This window comes from Pongo abelii, chromosome 1 (assembly GCF_028885655.2).
Source record: "Pongo abelii isolate AG06213 chromosome 1, NHGRI_mPonAbe1-v2.0_pri, whole genome shotgun sequence".
NCBI classification, from domain to species: Eukaryota; Metazoa; Chordata; class Mammalia; order Primates; family Hominidae; genus Pongo; species Pongo abelii.
The window spans coordinates 143,882,657-143,906,182 of record NC_071985.2 but is presented as its reverse complement, the minus strand read 5'-3'; the positions used below and the strand labels follow the sequence as shown (position 1 = coordinate 143,906,182).

At 39.3% G+C, this 23,526-nt stretch overlaps 1 protein-coding gene and 1 long non-coding RNA gene across 10 annotated transcripts in view; one reads left to right on the top strand and one right to left on the bottom strand.

Moving 5' to 3' along the window:
* The window catches only part of LOC129050137 (uncharacterized), an 88,329-nt gene that overhangs the window by 38,365 nt on the left and 26,438 nt on the right, over positions 1-23,526 (top strand). For 5 of the 9 annotated variants that reach the window (XR_010135499.1, XR_010135501.1, XR_010135498.1 and 2 more), the window contains 2 exons: positions 5,904-6,098; positions 6,861-8,622. This is a non-coding gene — a long non-coding RNA (uncharacterized LOC129050137). The remainder of the gene's footprint in view (positions 1-5,903; positions 6,099-6,860; positions 8,623-23,526) is intronic. The other 4 variants (XR_010135493.1, XR_010135495.1, XR_010135497.1 and 1 more) reach the window with 3 other exon arrangements.
* GBP1 (guanylate binding protein 1) lies at positions 9,126-22,580 on the bottom strand. The gene is given in 12 exon segments (XM_024232855.3): positions 9,126-10,205; positions 10,208-10,280; positions 11,494-11,687; positions 11,925-12,027; positions 12,824-13,036; positions 13,662-13,942; positions 15,215-15,457; positions 16,064-16,260; positions 16,524-16,633; positions 17,404-17,531; positions 20,256-20,464; positions 22,371-22,580. Coding segments are annotated over 11 exon segments (1,809 nt in total). The 5' UTR covers positions 20,446-20,464; positions 22,371-22,580; the 3' UTR covers positions 9,126-10,128.

Here is a 23,526-nt window from a genome sequence, read left to right as displayed (position 1 = left end):
GTCATCTGTATTCAAAATAGAGCAGAATGAATTAATCAAAGTAAAAAATATAAAAATATTTGGAAAAAAACCAGACCCCCAAATACCAGTCCAGTATTGTAAGTTTTTCATGAGATTGGACAAATACTAATCAATTAACGATTATTATGAGTTGAAGGTATTATAGAAAACCCTGAAAGTTTGTAAATGTGTTCATTTCTTGCCACCTGAAAACAATCTTTCTCTGAGAAAGTGGAATATACATGTTCTGGATGTTTGCAACATTCTATTGAACAGTATTTGTGGACAGTAGTATAACTATATCATATGACAATATAGCTGTTATGAAAAGTAAAGATAAAGGATTGCATGCACTTTTTAAATTACACTTTAAGTTCAAGGGTACATGTGCACAATATGCAGGTTTGTTACATAGGTATACATGTGCCATGTTGGTTTGCTGCATCCATTAACTTGTCATTTACATTAGGTATTTCTCCTAATGCTATCCCTCCCCCTGCCCCCCACCCCATGACAGGCCCTGGTGTGTAATGTTCCCCACCCCGTGTCCCAGTGTTCTCATTGTTCAATTCCCACCTATGAGTGAGAAAATGCAGTGTTAGATTTTCTGTCCTTGTGATAGTTTGCTCAGAATGATGGATTCCAGCTTCATCCATATCCCCGCAAAGGACATGAACTCATCCTTTTTTATGGCTGCATAGTATTCCATGGTGTATATGTGCCACATTTTCCTAATCCAGTCTATCATAGATGGACATTTGGGTTGGTTCCAAGTCTTTGCTATTGTGAATAGTGCCACAATAAACACATGTGTGCATATGTCTTTATAGAAGCATGATTTATAATCCTTTGGGTATATACCCAGTAATGGGATGGCTGGGTCAAATGGTATTTCTAGTTCTAGATCCTTGAGGAATCACCATACTGTCTTCCACAATGGTTTAACTAGTTTACAGTCCCACCAACAGTGTAAAAGCATTCCTATTTCTCCACATCCTCTCCAGCAACTGCTGTTTCCTGACTTTTTAGTGATCGCCATTCTAACTGGTGTAAGATGGTATCTCATTGTGGTTTTGATTTGCATTTCTTTGATGACTAGTGATGATGAGCATTTTTTCTTGTGTCGGCTGCAAAAATGTCTTCTTTTGAGACTTCTCTCAAAAGAAGACACATCCTTTGCCCACTTTTTGATAGGGTTGTTTGTTTTTTTCTTGTAAATTTGTTTAAGTTCTTTGTAGATTCTGGGTATTAGCCATTTGTCAAATGGGTAGATTGCAAAAATGTTCTCCCATTCTGTAGGTTGCCTGTTCACTCTGATGGCAGTTTCTTCTGCTGTGCAGAAGGTCTTTAGTTTAATTAGATCCCATTTGTCAATTTTGGCTTTTGATGCCATTGCTTTTGGTGTTTTAGTCATGAAGTCCTTGTCCATGCCTATGTCCTGAATGGTATTGCCTAGATTTTCTTCTAGGGCATTTATGATTTTAGGTCTAACATTTAAGTCTTTAATCCATCTTGAATTAATTTTTGTATAAGGTGTAAGGAAGGGATCCAGCTTCAGCTTTGTACACATGGCTAGCCAGTTTTCCCAGCACCATTTATTAAATAGGGAATCCTTTCCCCATTTCTTGCTTTTGTCAGGTTTGTCAAAGATCAGATGGTTTTAGATGTGTGGTGTTATTTCTGAGGCCTCTGTTCTGTTCCATTGGTCTATATCTCTGTTTTGGTACCAGTACCATGCTGTTTTGGTTACTGTAGGCTTGTAGCATAGTTTGAATTCAGGTAGCATGATGCCTCCAGCTTTGTTCTTTTTGCTTAGGATTGTCTTGGCAATGTGGGCTCTTTTTTGGTTCTATATGTAATTTAAAGTAGTTTTTTCCAATTCTGTGAAGAAAATCATTGGTAGTTTGATGGGGATGGCACTGAATCTATAAATTACCTTGGGCAGTATGGCCATTTTCATGATATTGATTCTTCCTATCCATGAGCATGAAATGTTCTTCCATTTGTTTGTATCCTCTTTTATTTCCTTGAGCAGTGGTTTGTAGTTCTCCTTGAAGAGGTCCTTCACATCCCTTGTAAGTTGGATTCCTAGGTATTTTATTATCTTTGTAGCAATTGTGAATGGGAGATCATTCATGATTTGGCTCTCTGTTCTTGGTGTGTAGGAATGCTTGTGATTTTTGCACATTGATTTTTGTATCCTGAGACTTTGCTGAAGTTGCTTATCAGCTTAAGGAGATTTTGGGCTGAAATGATGGGGTTTTCTAAATATGCAATCATGTTATCTGCAAACAGGGACAATTTGACTTCCTCTTTTCCTGATTGAATACCTTTATTTCTTTATCTTGCCTGGTTGCCCTGGCCAGAACTTCCAACACTATGTTGAATAGGAGTTGTGAGAGAGGGCATCCCTGTCTTGTGCCACTTTTCAAAGGGAATGCTTCCAGTTTTTGTCCATTCAGTATGATATTGGCTGTGGGTTTGTCATAAATAGTTCTTATTATTTTTAGATGCGTTCCATCAATACCTAGTTTATTGAGAGTTTTTAGCATGAAGCACTGTTGAATTTTGTCAAAGGCCTTTTCTGCATCTATTGAGATGATCATGTGGTTTTTGTTGTTGGTTCTCTTTATGTGATGGATTATGTTTATGGATTGGTGTATTTTGAAACGGCCTTGCATCCCAGGGATGAAGTTGGCTTGATCATGGAGGATAAGCTTTTTGATGTGTTGCTGTATTCGGTTTGCCAGCATTTTATTGAGGATTTTCGCATCAATGTTCATCAGGGATATTGGTCTAAAATTCTCTTTTTTTGTTGTATCTCTGCCAGGCTTTGGTATCAGAATGATGCTGGCCTCATAGAAAGAGTTAGGGAGGATTCCCTCTTTTTCTATTAATTGGCATAGTTTCAGAAGGAATGGTACCAGCTTCTCTTGGTACCACTGGTAGAATTCGGTTGTGAATCCATATGGTCCATGACTTTTTTTGGTTGATAGGCTATTAATTATTGCCTCAATTTCAGAGCCTGTTATTGGTCTATTCAGAGATTCAACTTATTCCTGGTTTGGTCTTGGGAGGGTGTACGTGTCCAGGAATGTATCCATTTCTTTTAGATTTTCTAGTTTATTTGTCTAGAGGTGCTTATAGTATTCTCTGATGGTAGTTTGTATTTCTGTGGGATCGGTGGTGATATCTCCTTTATCATTTTTTATTGTGTCTATTTGATTCTTCTCTCTTTTCTTCTTTATTAGTCTTGCTAGTGGTCTATCAATTTTGTTGATCTTTTCAAAAAACCAGCTCCTGGATTCATTGATTTTTTGAAGGGTTTCTTGTGTCTCTATCTTCTTCAGTTCTGCTCTGACCTTATATTTTTTGCTTTCTGCTACCTTTTGAATGTGTTTGCTCTTGCTTCTCTAGTTCTTTTAATTGTGATGTTAGGGTTTCAATTTTAGATCTTTCCTGCTTTCTCTTGTGCGCATTTAGTGCTATAAATTTGCCTCTACACACTGCTTTAAATGTGTCCCAGAGATTCTGGTCCATTGTGTCTTTGTTCTCATTGGTTTCAAAGAACGTCTTTATTTCTGCTTTCATTTCGTTATTTACCCAGTAGTCATTCAGGAGCAGGTTGTTCAGTTTCCATGTAGTTGTGCGGTTTTGAGTGAGTTTCTTGATCCTGAGTTGTAATTTGATTGCACTGTGGTCTGAGAGACAGTTTGTTGTGATTTCTGTTCTTTTACATTTGCTGAAGAGTGCTTTACTTCCAATTATGTGGTCAATTTTGGAATAAGTGGGATGTGGTGCTAAGAAGAATGTATATTCTGTTGATTTGGGGTGGAGAGTTCTGTAGATGTCTATTAGGTCCACTTGGTGCAGAGCTGAGTTCAAGTCCTGGATATCCTTGTTAACATTCTGTCTCGTTGATCTGTCTAATATTGGCAGTGGGATGTTAAAGTCTTCCATTATTATTGTGTGGGAGTCTAAGTCTCTTTGTAGGTCTCTAAGGACTTGCTTTATGAATCTGGGTGCTCCTGTATTGGATGCATATATATTTAGGATAGTTAGCTTTTCTGGTTGAATTGATCCCTTTACCATTATGTAATGGCCTTCTTTGTCTCTTTTGATCTTTGTTGGTTTAAAGTCTGTTTTATCAGAGACTAGGATTGCAATCCCTGCTTTTTTTTCTTTCCATCTGCTTGGTAGATCTTCCTCCATCCCTTTGTTTTGAGCCTATGTGTGTCTCTGCATGGGAGATGGGTCTCCTGAATACAAGACACTGATGGGTCTTGGCTCTTTATCCAATTTGCCAGTCTGTGTCGTCTAATTGGGGCATTTAGCCCATTTACATTTAAGGTTAATATTGTTCTGTGTGAATTTGACCCTGTCATTATGATATTAGCTGGTTATTTTGCTAGTTAGTTGATGCAGTTTCTTCCTAGCATTGATGGTCTTTACAATTTGGCATGTTTTTGCAGTGGCTGGTACTAGCTGTTCCTTTCCATGTTTAGCACTTCCTTCAGGAGCTCTTGTAAGGCAGGCCTGGTGGTGAGAAAATCAGCATTTGCTTGTCTGTAAAGGATTTTATTTCTCCTTCACTCATGAAGCTTAGTTTGACTGGATATGAAATTCTGGGTTGAAAATTCTTTTCTTTAAGAACGTTGAATATTGGCCCCCACTCTCTTTTGGCTTGTAGACTTTCTGCTGAGAGATCAGCTGTTAGTCTGATGGGCTTCCCTTTGTGGGTAACCTGACCTTTCTCTCTGGCTGCCCTTAACATTTTTCCTTCATTTCAACCTTGGTGAATCTGACAATTATATGTCTTGGAGTTGCTCTTCTCAAGGAGTATCTTTGTGGTTGTCTCTGTAGTTCCTGAACTTGAATGTTGGCCTGCCTTGCTAGGTTGGGGAAGTTAGAAACCTGTCAGGCCCATATTTCCTTCTCCCAAAAGGCAAAAATAGTACTTAAGGTAACCTCACCAGGAGATTTGGCTACAGAAATGAATAACCCAATTTTTAATCTATTCAGCTAGTCTCACCACTGCTACCCAAAGAGCTACCTGAGAGTCTTGGAGACACAACTGAACACCAATGATAATCTCTTAGATTATAGCTGGGGATATTACCAAAGATGTGATTTACCCAGAAGGATTAACTCTAGTGAAGCAGCTAGATCAGGAAGGTTACTGGGTAACCGGACGGGTTTGGACTATGCTCTGCTTGGAATGAATATATGGTCAGAAATCTTTCTTGTGCTGTTAATAGAATGAACTGTTCCACTGGCCAAACTGTCAGAGCATAGCAGAAGTCCCAAACTCCCTTGCTCATGTGGTTCTAGACAACTACATTTTTTTCGACTATCTCCTCGCTGTACAGTGTGATGTTTGTGCTGTTGCTAACATTTGCTGCTGCACCTGGGTAAATACATCCAGTTAGATTGAATTGGAAACATCTAAGATCCTAAAGTTAGCTAAATCTCTGAATGGTACACCTTCAAAAAGCCTCCTGGCTGGACTTCCTGGCTTGAATTTACAATTTCCAGATATTTTCAGCTGGCTTTTGTCTCTAGTCTAGGATACCTTCTGTGTTCCATCCTACAGATCTCAATGATCCTTCTATTTGGGCTAATCATTGGGTACTCTTTTGAATTGTTCTAGCCTGTTTTTTTTTTTTGTTTGTTTTGTTTTGTTTGGAGATGGAGTTTTACATTTGTTGCCCAGGCTGGAGTGCAATGGTGGGATCTCGGCTCACTGCAACCTCCACCTCCTTGGTTCAAGTGATTCTCCTGCCTCAGCCTCCCGAGTGGCTGGGATTACAGGCATGCACCACCACACCTGGCTAGTTTTGTATTTTTAGTAGAGATGCATTTTCTTCATGTTGTTCAGGCTAGTCTCAAACTTCCAACCTCAGGTGATCCGTCCGCTTCGGCCTCCCAGTGTGCTGAGATTACAGGTGTGAGCCACTGCGCCCAGCTCTTCTAGCCTGTTTTAACAGATGTCTGCAAGAGGCTTGGATCATGCTGACCTAACCCACGAAACTTTAAATTTACTCCATTCAGGAACCAGAATCAACGTAACCTACGAGACTTCGATTAGAATCTAACAGGTATCTGAGTGCCTTTTGTAAGTAAATGGCTCTAGTTGCTCAATTGGCCACTGCTCTGCCACCAGGATCCCTAGAAGAGACCAGATAAACCTGAAGCACGTAGCTAATCACTTTCATGCCGTGATGGAATGCAAAGCTGTCTGCCAACAAGTCTGAGCCAATCTTTCAAGATGCATCCTGAGTGGCTAACTGGGCCTACATTTCAAGTTGAGCCAAGGGACCATTTGCTAACGAGGGAACACACACATGTTCTGAGTTCACCCAAAACACATACCTTATTATTTTGGGGCTTTTCAGCTCACCTGCCTCTGCCAATCAGGGCTCAGCTGTATTGACCAATTAGAACTCAGCTGGGTTGACCAATCAGAACTAAGTGAGTTTCAAGTTTTAATTCTCAATTGAATGAACAGACCTGATTGGGAACCTGCGTGGGAACTTCAGCTATAAAACCTGAGCATTCTTTCTGTTCTCTGGAAGAAATAATGTTTAAGTTGCTAACATTTTATGCATTTTCCTAAAATTGAATCAAACAACTCCTTCTGAAACATAAACCTGATATCAGGGAAGTCGTACAACACCGTGCCAAACAATTTTATTCCTCTAACCAAGGTCTGTGCCCTAATCAGCAGAAGTGTTAGAGTGCCTGTCGCCCATTCTCCCTCAAGATTGAGAAATGAACAATGAAAAAAGGGGGATTTGAAAATGCAGAACCAGCCCAATGTGGTTCAATTTTGTGTAATAAAATAATGCATTGTTTTACAGTTGCCACGGACTCCTGGTTTCAAGTTATGTTACCTGAGCATGCCCAGACACACTCTGCATACAACCACGGTGGAACCTAAGTACTTGGACCAAGGAGCAGGGCTGATTTAAGAAGGAGACACCTCAGGGCTTAATCTGTGATCTGAACAGATCCAGCCCTGACATCACCTCATGGCACGATGCAGTCAGATCTTACCTCATTACCCTCTGTCTATAAAACCTGCCCCAACCCCCAGATCTGAGAGACAAATTTGAACATTTCTCCCATCTCCTTGCTAGTCGACTAAAAATAAACCTTTCCCTCTAAAAAACCCTTGTGCTTCCTTGTTTGGCTTTCCATTGCAATCAGGCAAACGGCCTCCATTGGTTTAGGTAACTGACACTCCCAAGACTCAAGGAGCTGCCGCGCAGCACTATTTTGAGAGCCCAGCCCCCACCAGACTGTATCTTGCTCTGGGGCCCAACAGCCCCATCATCTCCACGTCCCTGGAGCCCTGCGGACGTCTCTTCATTTCCACCCAGAGGGCTGCAACTTTGTCCCGTGGGCTGAATCCAGTGGTGCAGTAAGGAACAGGCAGTGCACCATACCAGGGAGGCTGCCCTCAGGACAAAGGGAGCCCAAATGCACACTCTGCTGTTTCTGAAAGCCACTTGCCTGGGGCCACTGCCACTGACAGCAACCCTCTCAACCTTCCACCCGAAGCAGGGCCACCAAGCATCTGCATGTGCCTCCAATGGTCCTGGAGCTGGTCTGCCCAGACACTGTTCTGTGTCCTGAGGACAGGCTCTCATACCACCCCCACGCAAACATGCTGCCCAGGGCCTGGGGATCATGCTGCCTCAACTGTAGCTGCGGGCGTGTGCACACAATATCAGGAAGTCTGACAGCAGGACCAGGTCACCTGCCACTGGCACCCAAGCATGCCATCCAGGAGCTTGGTGATTGCCCGGCCCCACTCGCCATAGCCTGCACCCTTGCACACCATTGGAGGGCCTAAGGAAGGGAAAGCGACATGCCTCCCTGGAGAGAGCTTGATTCTGTTCTGGCATATGTTAGAGAAAAGTACTAAACCAAATCAGATGGTTTGGAATGTGGTCTAATTTTTTCTTTTTTTTTAGACGGAGTCTCGCTCTGTCGCCCAGGCTGAAGTGCAGTGGCGCGATCTCGGCTCACTGCAAGCTCCGCCTCCCGGGTTCACACCATTCTCCTGCCTCAGCCTCCGGAGTAGCTGGGACTACAGGCACCCGCCACCACGCCCGGCTAATTTTTTTGTATTTTTAGTAGAGACGGGGTTTCACCGTGTTAACCAGGATGCTTTCCATCTCCTGACCTCGTGATCCGCCCGCCTCGGTCTCCCAAAGTGCTGGGATTACAGGCATGAGCCACAGCGCCTGGCCGGAATATGGTCTAAATATTAATACTACCAAACTGGGGAGGAGGTAACTTAATTTTGCTGATTTTTCATTTTCTTATACTTTATTGGTTTACAAAGAAACCACTATTTGCTTTTGAAGGCAGAGTTATTCTTTTCTACTGTGAAGTTACTTCAACTCATAAAAATGTATTTTATTTACACCTTTGTAGCAATGGAGCTTGGAAGAAAATATAAAGCATATCTACATGAGCATTTCATCTAGTATTCTGTGATCTCACCTGGTCTTCTATGAAGTTCCAGTTCAAGTGAAGAAACAGTGCTTGGCAGCCTATGCTCTATTGTGAAAGGAGGCATTTGCCGTGTGATTGGATCACAGGTAGTTCAAGGTAACAAAAGGCCTCAAAGCAATTAGGAAAGACAGGATTATTAATGTGGATTTAATGGCATTAGCTGCTTCCTTGCTTTTTTCTTACTGTGTTATTTTGAATAACCACATAGTTTTTTCAAGATTGTAATATATATAGTCTAATCCATATGATTTTTATACATGCGAGTAACACAATGCAGGTATATAAAACTCTGACCAATGTTTCTGTAAAACAGAGTTCTGCAAACTATGGCTTATGGGTGCCATCCTGTTATTGAAAGTAAAAATTGATTGGAACACAGCCATACCTATTGGTTTATGTATTTTCTATGGCTACGTTTGCACTACATGCAGAGCTGAGTACTTCAGACAGAGATGTATGACCTGCAAAGCCATAAATCGTTACTATCTGGTATTTTACAGAAAAGATTACCAGCTATTGCTATAAAGACTAAAACCTTATTTTCTGATAAAAAGAACTGCAAAAAAGAAAATCAGAAATAAGAAGCCTAGTGAAATACATTGTATTTTCAGTTCAAAAATAATTTTTAATTGCTATAAGAAACATCAACCACTTTCCTAGGACTTTTGACACATGAGACAAAGTCTACATATACTAGGTAAACACAAGAGCATTATTAAATGGGTCAAAAATGTCAAAAAACATCCCATATTGTCTTCTGGGGAAACTCAGAAAGATTTCAAGTATGAGTGTTAAGAATTAGAAAAGATTAGCATAAGATTTAGCATTCTAAATAATAAGTAATTGAATTAGTTCAGTTTTGCTACACATCATCTTTTAAAGTCCATCTTTGCAAATTATACATTGCTATAAATACATTGTGTATTCGGCATTATGTGAATTTGTTTAATCCAGTGTCAATTGTCTAATGGTCTAAAGTGTCCCATTGAAGTTATAGTCTGGATGAACTGAACAAGAAGAAAAGTTTTCTTCTTTAGCCCAATTGTTTATCACTCAATTCCTACTCCTGCCCATGGTTTCTTCCACCTTCCTCTGGAGAACATAAAGAGATTCTAGATCTCTGTATAAGGTGGTTTGCTTTAGCTTGAAATCATCAGTGAGGATTATACATGGGCAATGTCCAGAAATCACATTATTGCTCATAGACCGTGTAGCCTTGATCTAATGGATAACTGTACATTGTCTTCACTAAGAAGCTAGGGTGGTTGTCCTTGATATTGGGACATTGTAGACTTGGCCAGACCAATGCCCAAATATTTCCCAAGACTTTTACCTAAGACTCTGCTCAGTATCCATTTGTCTACTGCTGGTCATCTGGAAGAATAAACTTCTCCTGAGTGGTACCAGCTTATGAGATTTCCTGAGTTGATACAGAGGTAAATGCATCTTTGTTGCACAATTTACAGTCTTTTTTTTTTTTTAAGAAAAAACATGATTTTGATCACTGTACTGCATGCCTTTATAAACTTTTGGTGTTATGATGCAAGATCTAATTATTATCAAATGTAGTGACGCTTGTTCCAAATTCTAAAATTGTTTCAATTATGCCTTGGGTAGGGGTGACAGGAAGGCTCTGGTCTTTAGCTTATGGTGCATGTCCTTCGTCGTCTCATTTTCGTCTGGAGATCCTGTATCTCATTTTTCATTATTCTGCTTTCTTCTTGAAATCCCTCTTTTAGTAGTCGCTCCTGTTCCTAAAAAGGGACAAACGGAGGCTGAGTAAAGTGTAGCATCAGGCAAATTGAAATATTCTATCTGGTTTCCACATTCAATGATTTGTTATTTAATTTTCTCTGAGTCACGCAAGATGTAAATGTCGTACTTTGGCCTATCCTTGACCAAAGCACAGCCATGTTCCTTACCCTATTATGTATATGACATAACACAGAAATAAGCAAAGTATCCTCAAAATCTCATAAGGTATATGAATCATGGTTCAGGAAATTTGGTCTAAGCTGCCACACCTTGGTGTCAGGGGTAGCAGAAGATAGGTAAGAAATCTGAGTTCCAGACTGACCGTACTGAGTTTCTGCACATAGCTCACAACTAACAAACTGGGAGCAGGACATAAAAAATAGTCAGAATTAGCAGAGTATCACACAGGTGTGAGGGTTAGGAGGCTTTCTGCTCATAAAGGTTTCTTAAATCTAATTTCATACTAGGTGTCACAGAAAAAAATAATCATCGTGGATTCCACTAAGTGATGAAGACAGCTCTGATATATTTACTAGCTGTGTGAACTTAATTATTTATTCTTTTTGGAACCTTTGTTTCTTCTTCTAAGTAATAAGGATATAGTTCTTGCTTCATATGTTATTAAGCAAGAGATACAGATTTTTTTTTTTGGAGTCTCGCTCTGTTGCCCAGGCTGGAGTGCAGTGGCACGAGCTCAGCTCACTGCAAGCTCCGCCTCCTGGGTTCACTCCATTCTCCTGCCTCAGCCTCCTGAGTAGCTGGGACTACAGGCGCCCGCCACCACATCTAGCTATTTTTTTTGTATTTTTAGTAGAGACGGGATTTCACCATGTTAGTAGCCAGGATGGTCTCGATCTCCTGACCTCGTGATCCGCCCGCCTTGGCCTCCCAGAGTGCTGGGATTACAGGCGTGAGCCACCACGCCCCACTGAGATACAGATATTTTAATGATGCCTAGCAGATAATAGCTGCCTTGAAATGAAGGATATACTGATAAAGGACTGAATGTTACACAACTGCAAATAAAAAACTTTTAGTGACCAGACTTGGCAGTAGCCAGTCAGGCTGGACAGACAGGAATTGAAAAGTACAAGTAAGCAAGCAGGGTCCTTCCCCTGGGCTTCATGTTCTCTCTGCCACACTAAGTTTGTGATCAGGGAGAATGGAGAGAAAACAGAAAAACAGAAACCTCAAGGTGATGCAATTAGATACCTGAAGTTTAAGAGCGAGGGTCCTCTCTTGCTCTTTCAGCAACTGGGCCCTGTCGCTCTCCATCTTCTCAGTCAGTTGTTTCAAGTGTTCCTGATAACTCCTCTCCTTCTGTTCCATTATCTGTTCATTCTTTCTTTGCATTTCCTGCAACATTTTTGCTGAAGCCTGTGCAGACTCCGCTTTCACACGTTCCACTGTGGAGGAAAAGGAAGAAGAAAAATTTGTGTGGGGTTATCTTGTTGCCTCATTCTTCCTTATACACTTACCTGTCGTTGTTGTTGACTGCATATGCCCTACTCAGAGATGACCTCAGCAAGTAAGACACAACTTTGTGGATCTTGCTCTAGTTAAAGGGTCCCATGTTTATCCAGTCAAGTTATTTCAATTTTTGGAGCTTTTGAGGCCATCTAATCTTTTAACTCACTCCTCACCTTCAATCTCCTTTTCCTTTTCTGTGAGAGTCTGGTCTGTCTGGAGAATTGCATCAGTCACAGACTCCTTGGATTTCAAGTATGTCTGCAGAATCTCTTCAGCCTTAGGACCCAGAGAACACAGAGTGAGAAGTAGGAAATGGCTGTAAGCAGGTGTTCCTGTTTTTCTTCCTGCCATCCTTTCCTCTAGGAATTCTTTCTCTTGGCCCTGTTGTCCTGGGTGGTCAAATTCCCTGTCAGAGTGACAGACACATGCTCCTGGCAAGCTGATCAGAGCATCCTACTTAGCAGTCATTTTTAGTAGGCTAATATAGATACTGGGAAAAAGAGAGTCTCTGTCCTGTTTAGATCAAGGGCTCTAAGTTTGGAACTGTTAATGCTGTGGTCCCATATGGGCTGAGCCTGCTGGGGAATGAAGCCATCATTGAGAAAGCAAACATCAGAGTGACTCAGATAGAGGGAGGGTGGGAGGGAGAAAACTGTGGGGATGGGGGAACACTGGGCAGAGAGACAGTTCATGATGTTACTTGAAACCTTAGACCCACCTGTCCTGTAAAGCCAGTTTGCAGCCTAAATCAATGAATTACATTTTTGTTTAAGCAGCCATCATTAGGTTCCTGTCTCTTGCAACAGGAAAAGCCCAGCTGTAATGATGACAATAATAACTTTGTGCTTCATCTGCTAATTGAATTTATAACTTAATAGTTAATTGACTGCACTCTCTTTGATGAGCACCTAGGACATATCTGGTATAACAGCCTGTTTGCATATGTTATTGAATAAAAGCATGAATGTTATGCAAACAAAAAAGCACATCTGTGCAACGAGGCTTGGTCACCTTGGTGTTTGTAGGAGGCAGGTCAGCAGCTTTCCATAATTGACAGATAAATCTTGGTTACCTGTATCCCCTTCCTTGGTTCCTCATAGTACTTTTTCTTCAGGTCTTGTAGTTTCTGAACAAAGAGACGATAGCCCCCTGGTTTCGAATAAATTCCCGCCTTCACTTCTTCTTCTAGGGGACTGAAAATGACCTGAAGTAAACCTGAGCAACGATCTGATGATGCTTCCTGATTCTGTTTACAAAAGTCATCCCGCTTTTTTTCTAGCTGGGCCTTTAATGTAAAAATAGGAAGTAAAAAGAGTAACAGGGAAAGGATATTAGCTTGACCTCAGAATTTTGGGAACGATTTCTGAAAATAAAAGTCAGTGATGCTGGAGAAACTGACAGGCTCCTCACCAGGACCACACTCTTCCTTCTGACCCCACTTTCTACCGAAGTCGCTTTCTTTTTGGAGGTGAAGTTCAGGGCTGAGATTGATAGCTTTATGTCAACTGTTAGAGGAAAACTCTGTTTTTGCATATTGGACTAATAATTTCATATGGAATAAATGTGGCTGAACGGAAGCCTGCTCAAGATAAGTAGGATAAAAATTTTCTTTGCGTTTGGCTAGAATATCAAATCAGTCTGAGAAGACTGGGAAGGTGATTTTATTTGAAGCTCTGGTTGTCAGTTGTATGCATAAGTAAAGGGAAAATTATTCAGGAAAAAATGTTTTAGAACTTTGGGTCTGTAATAATACAATTGGTCCTTCTGACTGATGTGATTACAAATCTGTTTTTTTCGCCATTATGGAAGCTAGGAGGAATTACTTCTATCAAAATAAGTAATAGTTTTCTTTCCTTGTAGTACTTTGGCTTCCATGACCCTAAACCGTATACATTTGAGACAAAAATTACCCCTAACTCCTTTTGAAATAGATGGTCCACATCGTTGAAGGAACTCCTGATGAAGACTTCAATGGCCTGTCTCTCACTGTCCCTGTGCAGGTCCAGCAGCTCCTGGAGAGTTTCCGTGGGCAGCTGCACCTTCTGGCCCATCTGCTGCTCATAGTGGGCAATAGCCTTTTGCACTGCAGCTGAGTTCTCTATCTGGGCCAAGGCCAGGACTGCATTCTCCATGCAGGGCAGATCCCCACTGCTGATGGCATTGACATAGGTCAGCACCAGGCTCTCTAGACCTGCATATGGAGAACAAATGATAATGTTTCTTGTGGTAAAGAAAGTCTCTATTCCGTGTAATTCTGAGCATGTCAAATACCACCTATTTTCCTCACAGCATCAATGTACTCAGCATCACCTGGAAGCTTGCTAGAAATAGACTCTCAGACCTTGTCCAAGATCTATTGAATTAGACTTTTGTCTTTAGTAAGATCCTCAGAAGATATGTATGCATAGCAACATTTGAGAGTTCTTGTACTAGATTACATAGACTTGTGTTAATTGAATGTTTGCATCCATTTTAACCGCAAGCACTATTAGGACAGGAACCATATCTATTTCATTTATGTCTGTATCTTCAGTCTATTCATAGTAAGCATTTCATCAATATGTATGAAACAAATGACTCTATTCCAATAAAAAAGAGTCCTCCATTTAGTTTATTTTATTGCAGTATTGTTCAAAAGCGCTTTCTGTAATGCTGGAAACGTTGTATATGTGCTTTTCAGTGTGCTAGTCACTAAGTACATGTAAATATTAGTCCTTGAAATACAGCCATGTGAATTGACTTTTAAATTTTCCCTATTTAAATTATTTACATTTATGTTTACATAGACACACTTGTCTAGCGACTACTGTATTGCATAGTGCAGGTCCAGTTCACTAGGGCAATTTCAAGCAATAGATAGACTGGATTAAGAAAATGTGGCACATATACACCATGGAATACTATGCAGCCATAAAAAATGATGAGTTCATGTCCTTTGTAGGGACATGGATGAAATTGGAAATCATCATTCTCAGTAAACTATCGCAAGGACAAAAAACCAAACACCGCATGTTCTCACTGATAGATGGGAATTGAACAATGAGAACACATGGACACAGGAAGGGGAACATCACACTCTGGGGACTGTTGTGGGGTGGTGGGAGGGGGGAGGGATAGCATTAGAAGATATACCTAATGCTAAATGATGAGTTAATGGGTGCAGCACACCAGCATGGCACATGTATACATATGTAACTAACCTGCACATTGTGCACATGTACCCTAAAACTTAAAGTATAATAATAATAATAAAAAAAAAAAAAAGAAAAGAACTTTTTTTCCTTTGGCCTTTTCCTAGACTGGTAATGTGACTAACAATATATGTTAGAAACATTGGTGCCATCTAGAATTTAACACAAATATAGCAGTAGATTGGGATTTTTCAATGCTGAAACTAGGTGGAAGTTATTCTATGCTCCTCTAGTCTTAAACAATGAGCAGAAGTACTGGGAAGGGGACTTACGAGGCCCGTTGACCTTGATGCCTCCTGTAAGAGTTTTAGTTTTGGAATTGCTAAAGATGTAGGAACAGAAGTCTGCTACTTGTTGCACAAATTCAGGGTCCAGCTCTTCATCTTGTAGTTTCTCGAGCTGGGCAAGCTTCGTGCGGTGAACGGGCCGATCAAAGACAAAGCATTTTTTTTTTGGGAAGAACTTCCGGATACAGAGTCTGGGCAGGTTAAAAGTTTTATCTTTTTGACTGGTACCTAGAAAAACATTAAAAAAATTATAAAATTGCCTAATATAAGTGTTTCTGTAAAGGGCCAAATAGTAAATATTTTAGGCTCTTCAGGCTGGATGGTCTCTTTTCCAAGTATTCAGCTCTGTTATTGGAGCATGACAACAGCTTTAGACAATATGTAAATGAATGGGCATAGCATTATTCCAAGAAAACCTTATTTACAAAGACAGCTGGCAGGCAGGATTTGCCATGATTTGTCTTGGGCTGTAGTTTGCCAATGCTTGGACTAGCACATGGTTCATGTTTTAGTCTATGTTCTTTAAATAAATATCCACTGTACTCCATACTCTATGGCTAAGTAGAAGATCACAAACCCTAGGCAGGGAGATAAAATTAACCTAATCACAGCATACACAAAGGTGAAAGAAAAAGAAACTTGTTCTAGAACAATGACAAATGTAATTTAAAATAACATCTATTAATTTGGATATTCAGCAAGTATTAATTTCTAGGAATAGCCAGCTGAAGACACAGAAAACTGCAAATGCGGGAAAACTAGCAATAGTAAACTGAAAAATGATAATTTATTGTGTTTTCTCATCCTCGTTTATCAGTTGAAGCTCTCTGTTACCTTTCTTCAGCTTCAGGGAGTATGTCAGGTACTCATCTGGTGTGAGGGGTTGTCCATCTGCTTCCAAGTCCAGGGAGAAATCTCTCAGTGTCCACACAAAGTCTGGGAAGAAGCTCACAAAGTCAGCTGAATCCTCATTCTCATTCTCATCAGGTGAGGATTTTGATCGGATTCGATGTGTCAGCTCTGTCACATAGCTGAGTAGTTAACTAAGGAAATGTGACAAAATGAACAGGGACCCCATCTCATATTAGTTCAACACATTCCCAAACCTTCCATTTTCCTTTGCTCCTAACCTAAGTGTCAATTCTAAAGTACATGGGATCTCTCCTCTGTACTCGCATTATTTTTCATTTTCTCCTTTTGAGCTAGATTCATCAGGATTCACAGTCAGGCAGCTGGTTTATGAATACAGGTGTCCCCTCTGACCTTGGTGCTGTTCTGGATCACAAAAGGATACTACAGTTGGTCCATAGCCTGCTGGTTGATGGTTCCTATGCTATTGTACACGAGGGTGCTGCTCAGGAGGACGGCGAGGGCGAAGATCCAGGAGTCATTCTGGTTGTCACCCTGGAAGTCAAGACACACTGGAGTCAGGAGCAAGTTTCATCATCACAGCACTTTCCAGAGTAACAGTAGTAAAACTATGTTCATATGTTAGAGGGTTTTTTTTTCTTTTTTCTTCTTTTTTTTTTTTTAACACTAATGACCTACTAAAGGAAGACAAATACAAAAATTATTCTCAGTAGGATGTGGCTTTTGGGTAGTTTTTCGACGACTGTTTTTGGGTTACCATGATTCTTACTAGATCTTCTAATGATCATCAACAGATACTTGTAAAATTAAAATTCAAGGTTGGTGGGCATTTGAAGGCCTGAAGTACGATCTAAATTAAAAATTTTCTCTTCTTTTTTCAATAACAAAATTCACATGTAAGATTGATACTATTAGTTGTTATTTTATTGAATAATTAATATACACCTGAAATGTATTATCTTATTAAATATTCAAAATAATACTATACGGCCAACATAGGTCTTTTCCATACATTTTAAAGATTAGAATGCTGAGGCAAAAATAAGTCAATTTTCTCAGGCTACTGAATTAGTGACAGAATTTAAATTTAAATACAAAGTCATGGGGCTTTAGCACCCAAATTCTTAACTAAAGTTCTATGCAGGATAAGACTCATGACACTGGGATTCTTTGTGCTCCCTTTATGCATCTGTGTTAACCCACACATATTACAACCTGTAGTTAATAGTTAATAAACCATTAACCAGTGCATAAAATATTCAGAGAAGAGGGGCTCACTCCACAATTGGATCCTTGAGTCTCACCTTCTCTACGTCTCCCAGACCCTCGGTGTCCAGCAGAACTAGGATGTGGTCTCGCTTCTTGGGATGGGGCACACACCACATCCAGATTCCTTTAGTGTGAGACTGCACCGTGGAGCCCAGAGAGAAGCCTGCAAGGGAGAGAGGAGACCAGAGATGGAGATTTAGTAATAGGCAGTTCTGGCAATTGAAGGAAAAAGTAGCATATTTAAGGTTAAGAGAGAGAACCGAAACAACAATTAGTATTCACCTTACTTACTTACAATCAAAGAAATAGGAAATTTGAATATCCAATGCATGGAAACATTCAGGAGGCCTTCATGATAAAAATAATCAACAAAGTAGAAATAGAAAGACAGTACCTCAACATAATAAAGGCCATATATTAAAAACCCACAGTTCACTTCACATTTAATGATGAAGCGTCATAGCTTTTCCTACAACATCAGGAACAAGAAAAGGATGCCTACTTTTGCCAATTGCATTCCACAGAACACTGCACGTCCTATCCAGAGTAATTAGAAAAGAAAAGCATAAAGGAGGCATCCTAATTGGTAAAGAAAAAGTAAAATTATCTCTTTCTGCTGATGATAGTATCTAATTTGTAGAAAACATTAACTATCCCACAAAAAACTATTAGAACTATTAAAACAATTCCTCAAAGTTGCAGCATGCAAAGTCAATATGGAGAAATCAGTTGCTAGTGTAAAAATAGAAAAGGAAATTTTGAAAACAATCCCATTTAACAGCATCAAAAGAATAAACTACCTAGGAATAAGCTTAACCAAGCAGGTGAAAGACTTGTAGAGTGAAAACTTCAAACACCCTTTAAAGAAATTATAGATGACATAAGTTATTAGAAAGACATCCTGTGTTTATGGATTGGAAGACTTAATATTCTTAAGATGTCACTACTACCCAAAGTGATGTACAGGTTTGATATAATCCCTACCAACATTCCAATTACTTTGTATAGATAGAAAAATCCACCATAAATTTCATATGAAATTTCCAGAGATCCCCTAATTATAAAAATAAAAAGGAAGAGCAAAGTTGGAGTCTTACAGTTTCTGAGTTGTGAAACGTATTACAAAACCATGTGTGGTACTGGTATAAAGACTGACATATAAACCAATGGAATAGAAAAGACAGCCCATGAATAAACTCTGATATATATGGTCAAATGATTTCCAGTACAGGTATCAAGATCATTTAATGAAGAAAGGAGAGTCTCTTTAACAAATGATGTTGAGGAAATGAGATATCTCCTTAAAAAGTTGGGCTGTTACCTTATAACTTACAAATATGAACTCAAAATGGATCAAAGAACCAAACGTTAGAGTTGAAACTATAAAAGTTGTAGAAGAAAACAAAGGGTAAAAGTTTTATAATATTGGATTTGGCAATTATTTTTTGAATAAGAAACCAAAAGTATAGACAATAAAAGAAAAAATAGATTAGTGGAACTTCAGCAAAATTTAAAACTTTTGTGTATTAATGGACACTATCAACAGAGTTAAAAAAGGCAACACATAGAATGTAAGAAAATATTTTCTAAACATGTATATGATAAGGGATTGATATCTAGAAAATATAAAAAGATTTACAAAGCAACACAAATAAACAACCAGATTAATAAATGAACAAAGGACTTGAATAGACATTCTCCCAAAGAAGATATACAAGTGGCCAATAAGCACGTGAAAAGATGCTCAACATCACTAGTCATTACAGAAATCAAAATCAAAACCACAACGAGATACTACTTAACATTCATTCGTATGGCCACTATAAAAAAAAGCCACCAAAAATAAAAAATGTTGGTAAGGATGTAGAGAAATTAGAACCCTTGTGCATTTCTGTTGAGAATGTAAAATGGTACAGTCACTGTGGAAAATGGTATAGTGATTTCTTAAAAAAAGTTAACATGGAATGACTGCATGAGCCAGCAATTCCCCTTCTGGGTATATTCCCAAAAGAAGTGATAGCAGGGACTTGAACAGATATTCAGACACCCATGTTCCTATTAGCATTATTTATAATAGACAAAAGGTGGAAGCAATCCAAGTGTCCATTGACAGATGAACAGATAAACAAATTAGTATACACGTACAATTTCAAAGCCTTAAAAAGGAAGAGTTTTGACACATGCTAACACACTGATGAACCTTGAAGACATATGAATTGAAATAAGCCAGTCATAAAAGGACAAATATTGAATGATTCCACTTATATGAGGTTTCTGTAGTAGTCAAATTCATAGAGATAGAATGCAGAATGATGGCAGGCAATGGGTTTATGTGGAGCTTTTGTTTAGTTAGTACAGAGTTTCTGTTAGGCAAGATGAAAGAGTTCTGGATATGGATGGAGGTGACAGTTGTATAACAATGCGAATTTCATTAATGCCATAGAGCTGTACACTTAAAAATGGTTACGAGGTTAAATTTTATGGTTTTTTTTTACAACAATAAAAAGGAATATCCACTACAGACTGAAACATTTTTTCAACCTTAAAGATCACTGTAAACTCTCTGTTATTGCATAAAAATTGTAATAAACATTGTATAGTTTATTATAGTTATTATTATGTACATTAATTATTTTTATTACTGTCGTACTCCTTTTAGGAAAGGCATAATTTGTGCTTTTTAAAGGGAAACTAAGGTATCATGGGAATAATTAATGAATTGATTCTTATCCCCTAGAACAGCGTGAAGATAAGGAGCCTGACTGTCTATGGAAAGTTAGCTTTCAGTATTCATCCTCATCTCTTTCCCTCCTCACATCCTCATAGTGGGGGCTGACTGTGTAGATGGACAGAAGGGACTTGGCAGAGCTTTGCTCATGCCACTTACCCTTTTTCTTTCCAGCCAGCTTGTTCATCAGGTAGGATTTGCCTGTGCGGTAGAGGCCCACAATTGCCACCACCACCACAGGCTGTGTAATGGCAGACAGGATCTTCAGAGCTTCTGGATTCGCCATCAGTTGCCCGTTAGCGTTCTCAATGAGGCACATTGGGCCTGTCATGTGAATCTCTGATGCCATGTCCGGGATGTTCCCTTGTCTGCAAGAGAAGAGGTGAAATAAATGAGAATTTCTAGTGTTTTGCAATTATAAGGGAGAATCATAAGATTCCCCTGTATGGCCAAAAGTTTTGTGTGTGACAGCGAGAGAGATGAGGCAAAATCTGTATCATTTGAGAAAGTTATGGAAGTATTGTCAAAGTAGCTCATTATAAAAAAATGTTAGCATGACAGTGACTTGTCAACACTCGACTACTGTCATGACCCAAATATTTCATTTAATTTATTGTGGAAAACTTTCTTTTTGGATTCTTATTAAATATTTTCACTAGTCAATTAATGGAAGATAGAATAGGATTTAGAGGATTTATTTTGCATCCTGGCTGTATGTAAGAAATTCAATATTGATTTACTTATTAATTCTCACAGTGAATAAACATTCAACACAGTGAATCAGTATTCATAGTTTGATGTTTACCCTTAGAACAATTTCCAAAGATTTTTAAATGTGTTCCTTCCTCCATCTTCAAATGGTTATGCTTACTTCACTGCAATGAGGATTGACAAAGCTTCTCACAGTGCCATTTTGGAAGTGGAAACAATGTAACATACTTTTGCAAATTTTATAAAACTATACAACCATGTGAAACACACGGCTAGGGAACCTTCCAAGGGCTCTGAAGGGTCATGTCCAAGAGAAGGGCCCTGAAACTTAAGCTTCATTAGAGTCACGATAAGGTAGCCTCTAACTCACTGAGGGTATGAATGCAAAATTGCAAATACTGAATGTTTCCCCCAGATAATAAGGATTAAAAGATCGAGAGGCAGATAAAGAGAGCTACCTAGGAAGTTGTTCAAATAAAATATATTTCCAGCGATACAGCTTTAGGATTTCTGTTTTGTTCTGTTTTCCATTTGGTAGGGTAGGAGAAAGAGAAATAGAAAGAGGAGGAATAGTAGGAGTGGAGAGGAGGAGGAGAAGGGGCTGGGAATGTGTGTGTGTGTGTGTGTGTGTGTGTGTGTGTGTGTGTGTGTGTGTATGAGAGAGAGAGAGAGAGGAGCTGTCAGACCAGAGGCGATGAATGAGGCTAGTGTCTTGACAAGGCATTCAGGGGACTACTTTCCAAAAGGCAGGATCAAAGTAGTCTGAGTGCATGGAGAGGTTAAAGTAAGCAAAGACATTTTCTCTAGAGATGCATTACAGGAGAATTAGAGAGGAAACACTTTAGGCCCCGCTCTCTACTAAAAGAAGACAAAATTGGAAGCACTTTAGTGAAGCAGTGGGGTTGAATTTCACTTCTAAGAGACAGGTGATCAGTGGGCACTAGGAAATTAGTGAGTCTGGACTATTTCTAAAGAAAGTAATCCATTCTGAAACAAAGTTCACAAATGTAATAAAAAGTATACTGTTTTCATGAATCTTCATCTTTCAGGCTGAGTTTCAGTTTTTTCTTTGTCTTTAACCGTGTCAGTGGGCTGCTTACTCTGCTTCTCATTTGCTGTTCTTTCCTTCTCATGAAAAGAACCTGTTTGTAACTCTTCCATTTCTTAGCTGCATAGAAGCAGGATTCAGCAAGCTCCATCACTGATGATGGAAATGTAATCATATCCCTAGTCAACATAGATAACGTCAACAAAGAGAAAGACTATCCTAGTACATTTCAAACGCTCAGTTTAGCTCGTCTGCTGGTGCCTAATTCAACACAAGCACTGTAGTGGCACTTAAGGCCATGCTGTCCCTGATAAAACCAGGATTTCATCTGACCTGCGTCCCACTTCAGGCTCATCTATAGCCTAATTTGGCTCTAGTGATGTTTAAGAAAATGAACTGACCTTTATAAATTCCTTCCCATCCCTGCCACAACCTCGTAGGTTCCATATCCCTGAGATGAGATCCTTTGGAGCTAGAGAGAAAGCTGCTTGATGAGAAGTAGTAAAAGTTCTTACCTGTTCTTTTTCTCCTCAGTTCACGAGGACTGGCTTCTAGCACTTCTGTGTCTCTCACTGGATCCCTGGACTAATGTTTCACTGTTCCAAAGTTGTAAGGCTGGGATTTCTTCGGTGATGAAATATTTAGAAGTTAAGCAGATTTGTAATGGATTTAGAGTAATATGAAACTGAAAGTACTTCGTTCAAGTCACTGACTCCACTACCATAAATGGAATTACTGGAGTGTGCCAGTGGGAGGGTTTAATGATTTCTCAACCAGAAGCTTCAAATTTTTTTTGTTGTTGTTGGAAATCTTAGAAACCATTTGTTGTCCAACAAAATGCCCATTAGGTTTTGAATACAATGATACATGTCTCATGGATTGAGTCAGTTTGAGAATCCTAGAATGAGGAGGCATCATGTTAATTTTCAGATACAATTTCCTAAAATAATAGACACACTCACAATGGAGCTGCCTATTCTTTGAGAGGTGCAGTACATAAGGAAAGGGCATGTTTAACACACTCATGAACACCTAACCCCTGGTACTTAATGCCCAGCACACAGTCAGGAGGGGGCTCCATGTGTTGTACTCATGTTCTAGGCTCAGTACTGATGGCTTTACATGAATCACACAACTGAAAACTCATAATATTTCCTCATGGTTTTATAGAAACTGAGCACAGAAAGACTTTATTTGTTGTCTAAAATCATAACACTGTAACTAATCTGAACCCAAGCACTCATGATACCATACCCTCTTCTTGAACCACTTCACTATGCTGCTTATTTGCTAAGTGAAAAATTGTGGAAATATTTTATTTATAGGTTTTTTATTTTTAAATTTATTATAGTGTGATTTTAGTTTTATAGATTGTTTTCTAAGAGCTGTTTGTGTTTTATATCTAATTCAGTAATGACTTCTAACATACAGAATAAGTGGCATTATCTCTATTTTACAGCAAAAGCAAATAAAATAGTAAAAAGCCTGAATGAACTCAGGCTTTTAAATGAATTCATTTAAAAAATATATTTATAGTGATGTGGTCTCACTTTGTTGCTTAGGTTGGTCTTGAACTCCTTCCTTCAAATGATCCCCCTGCCTCGGCCTCCCAAATTGCTGGGATTATAGGCATGAGCCACCAGACCCAACCTTGTGTGAGCATTTCTTTTT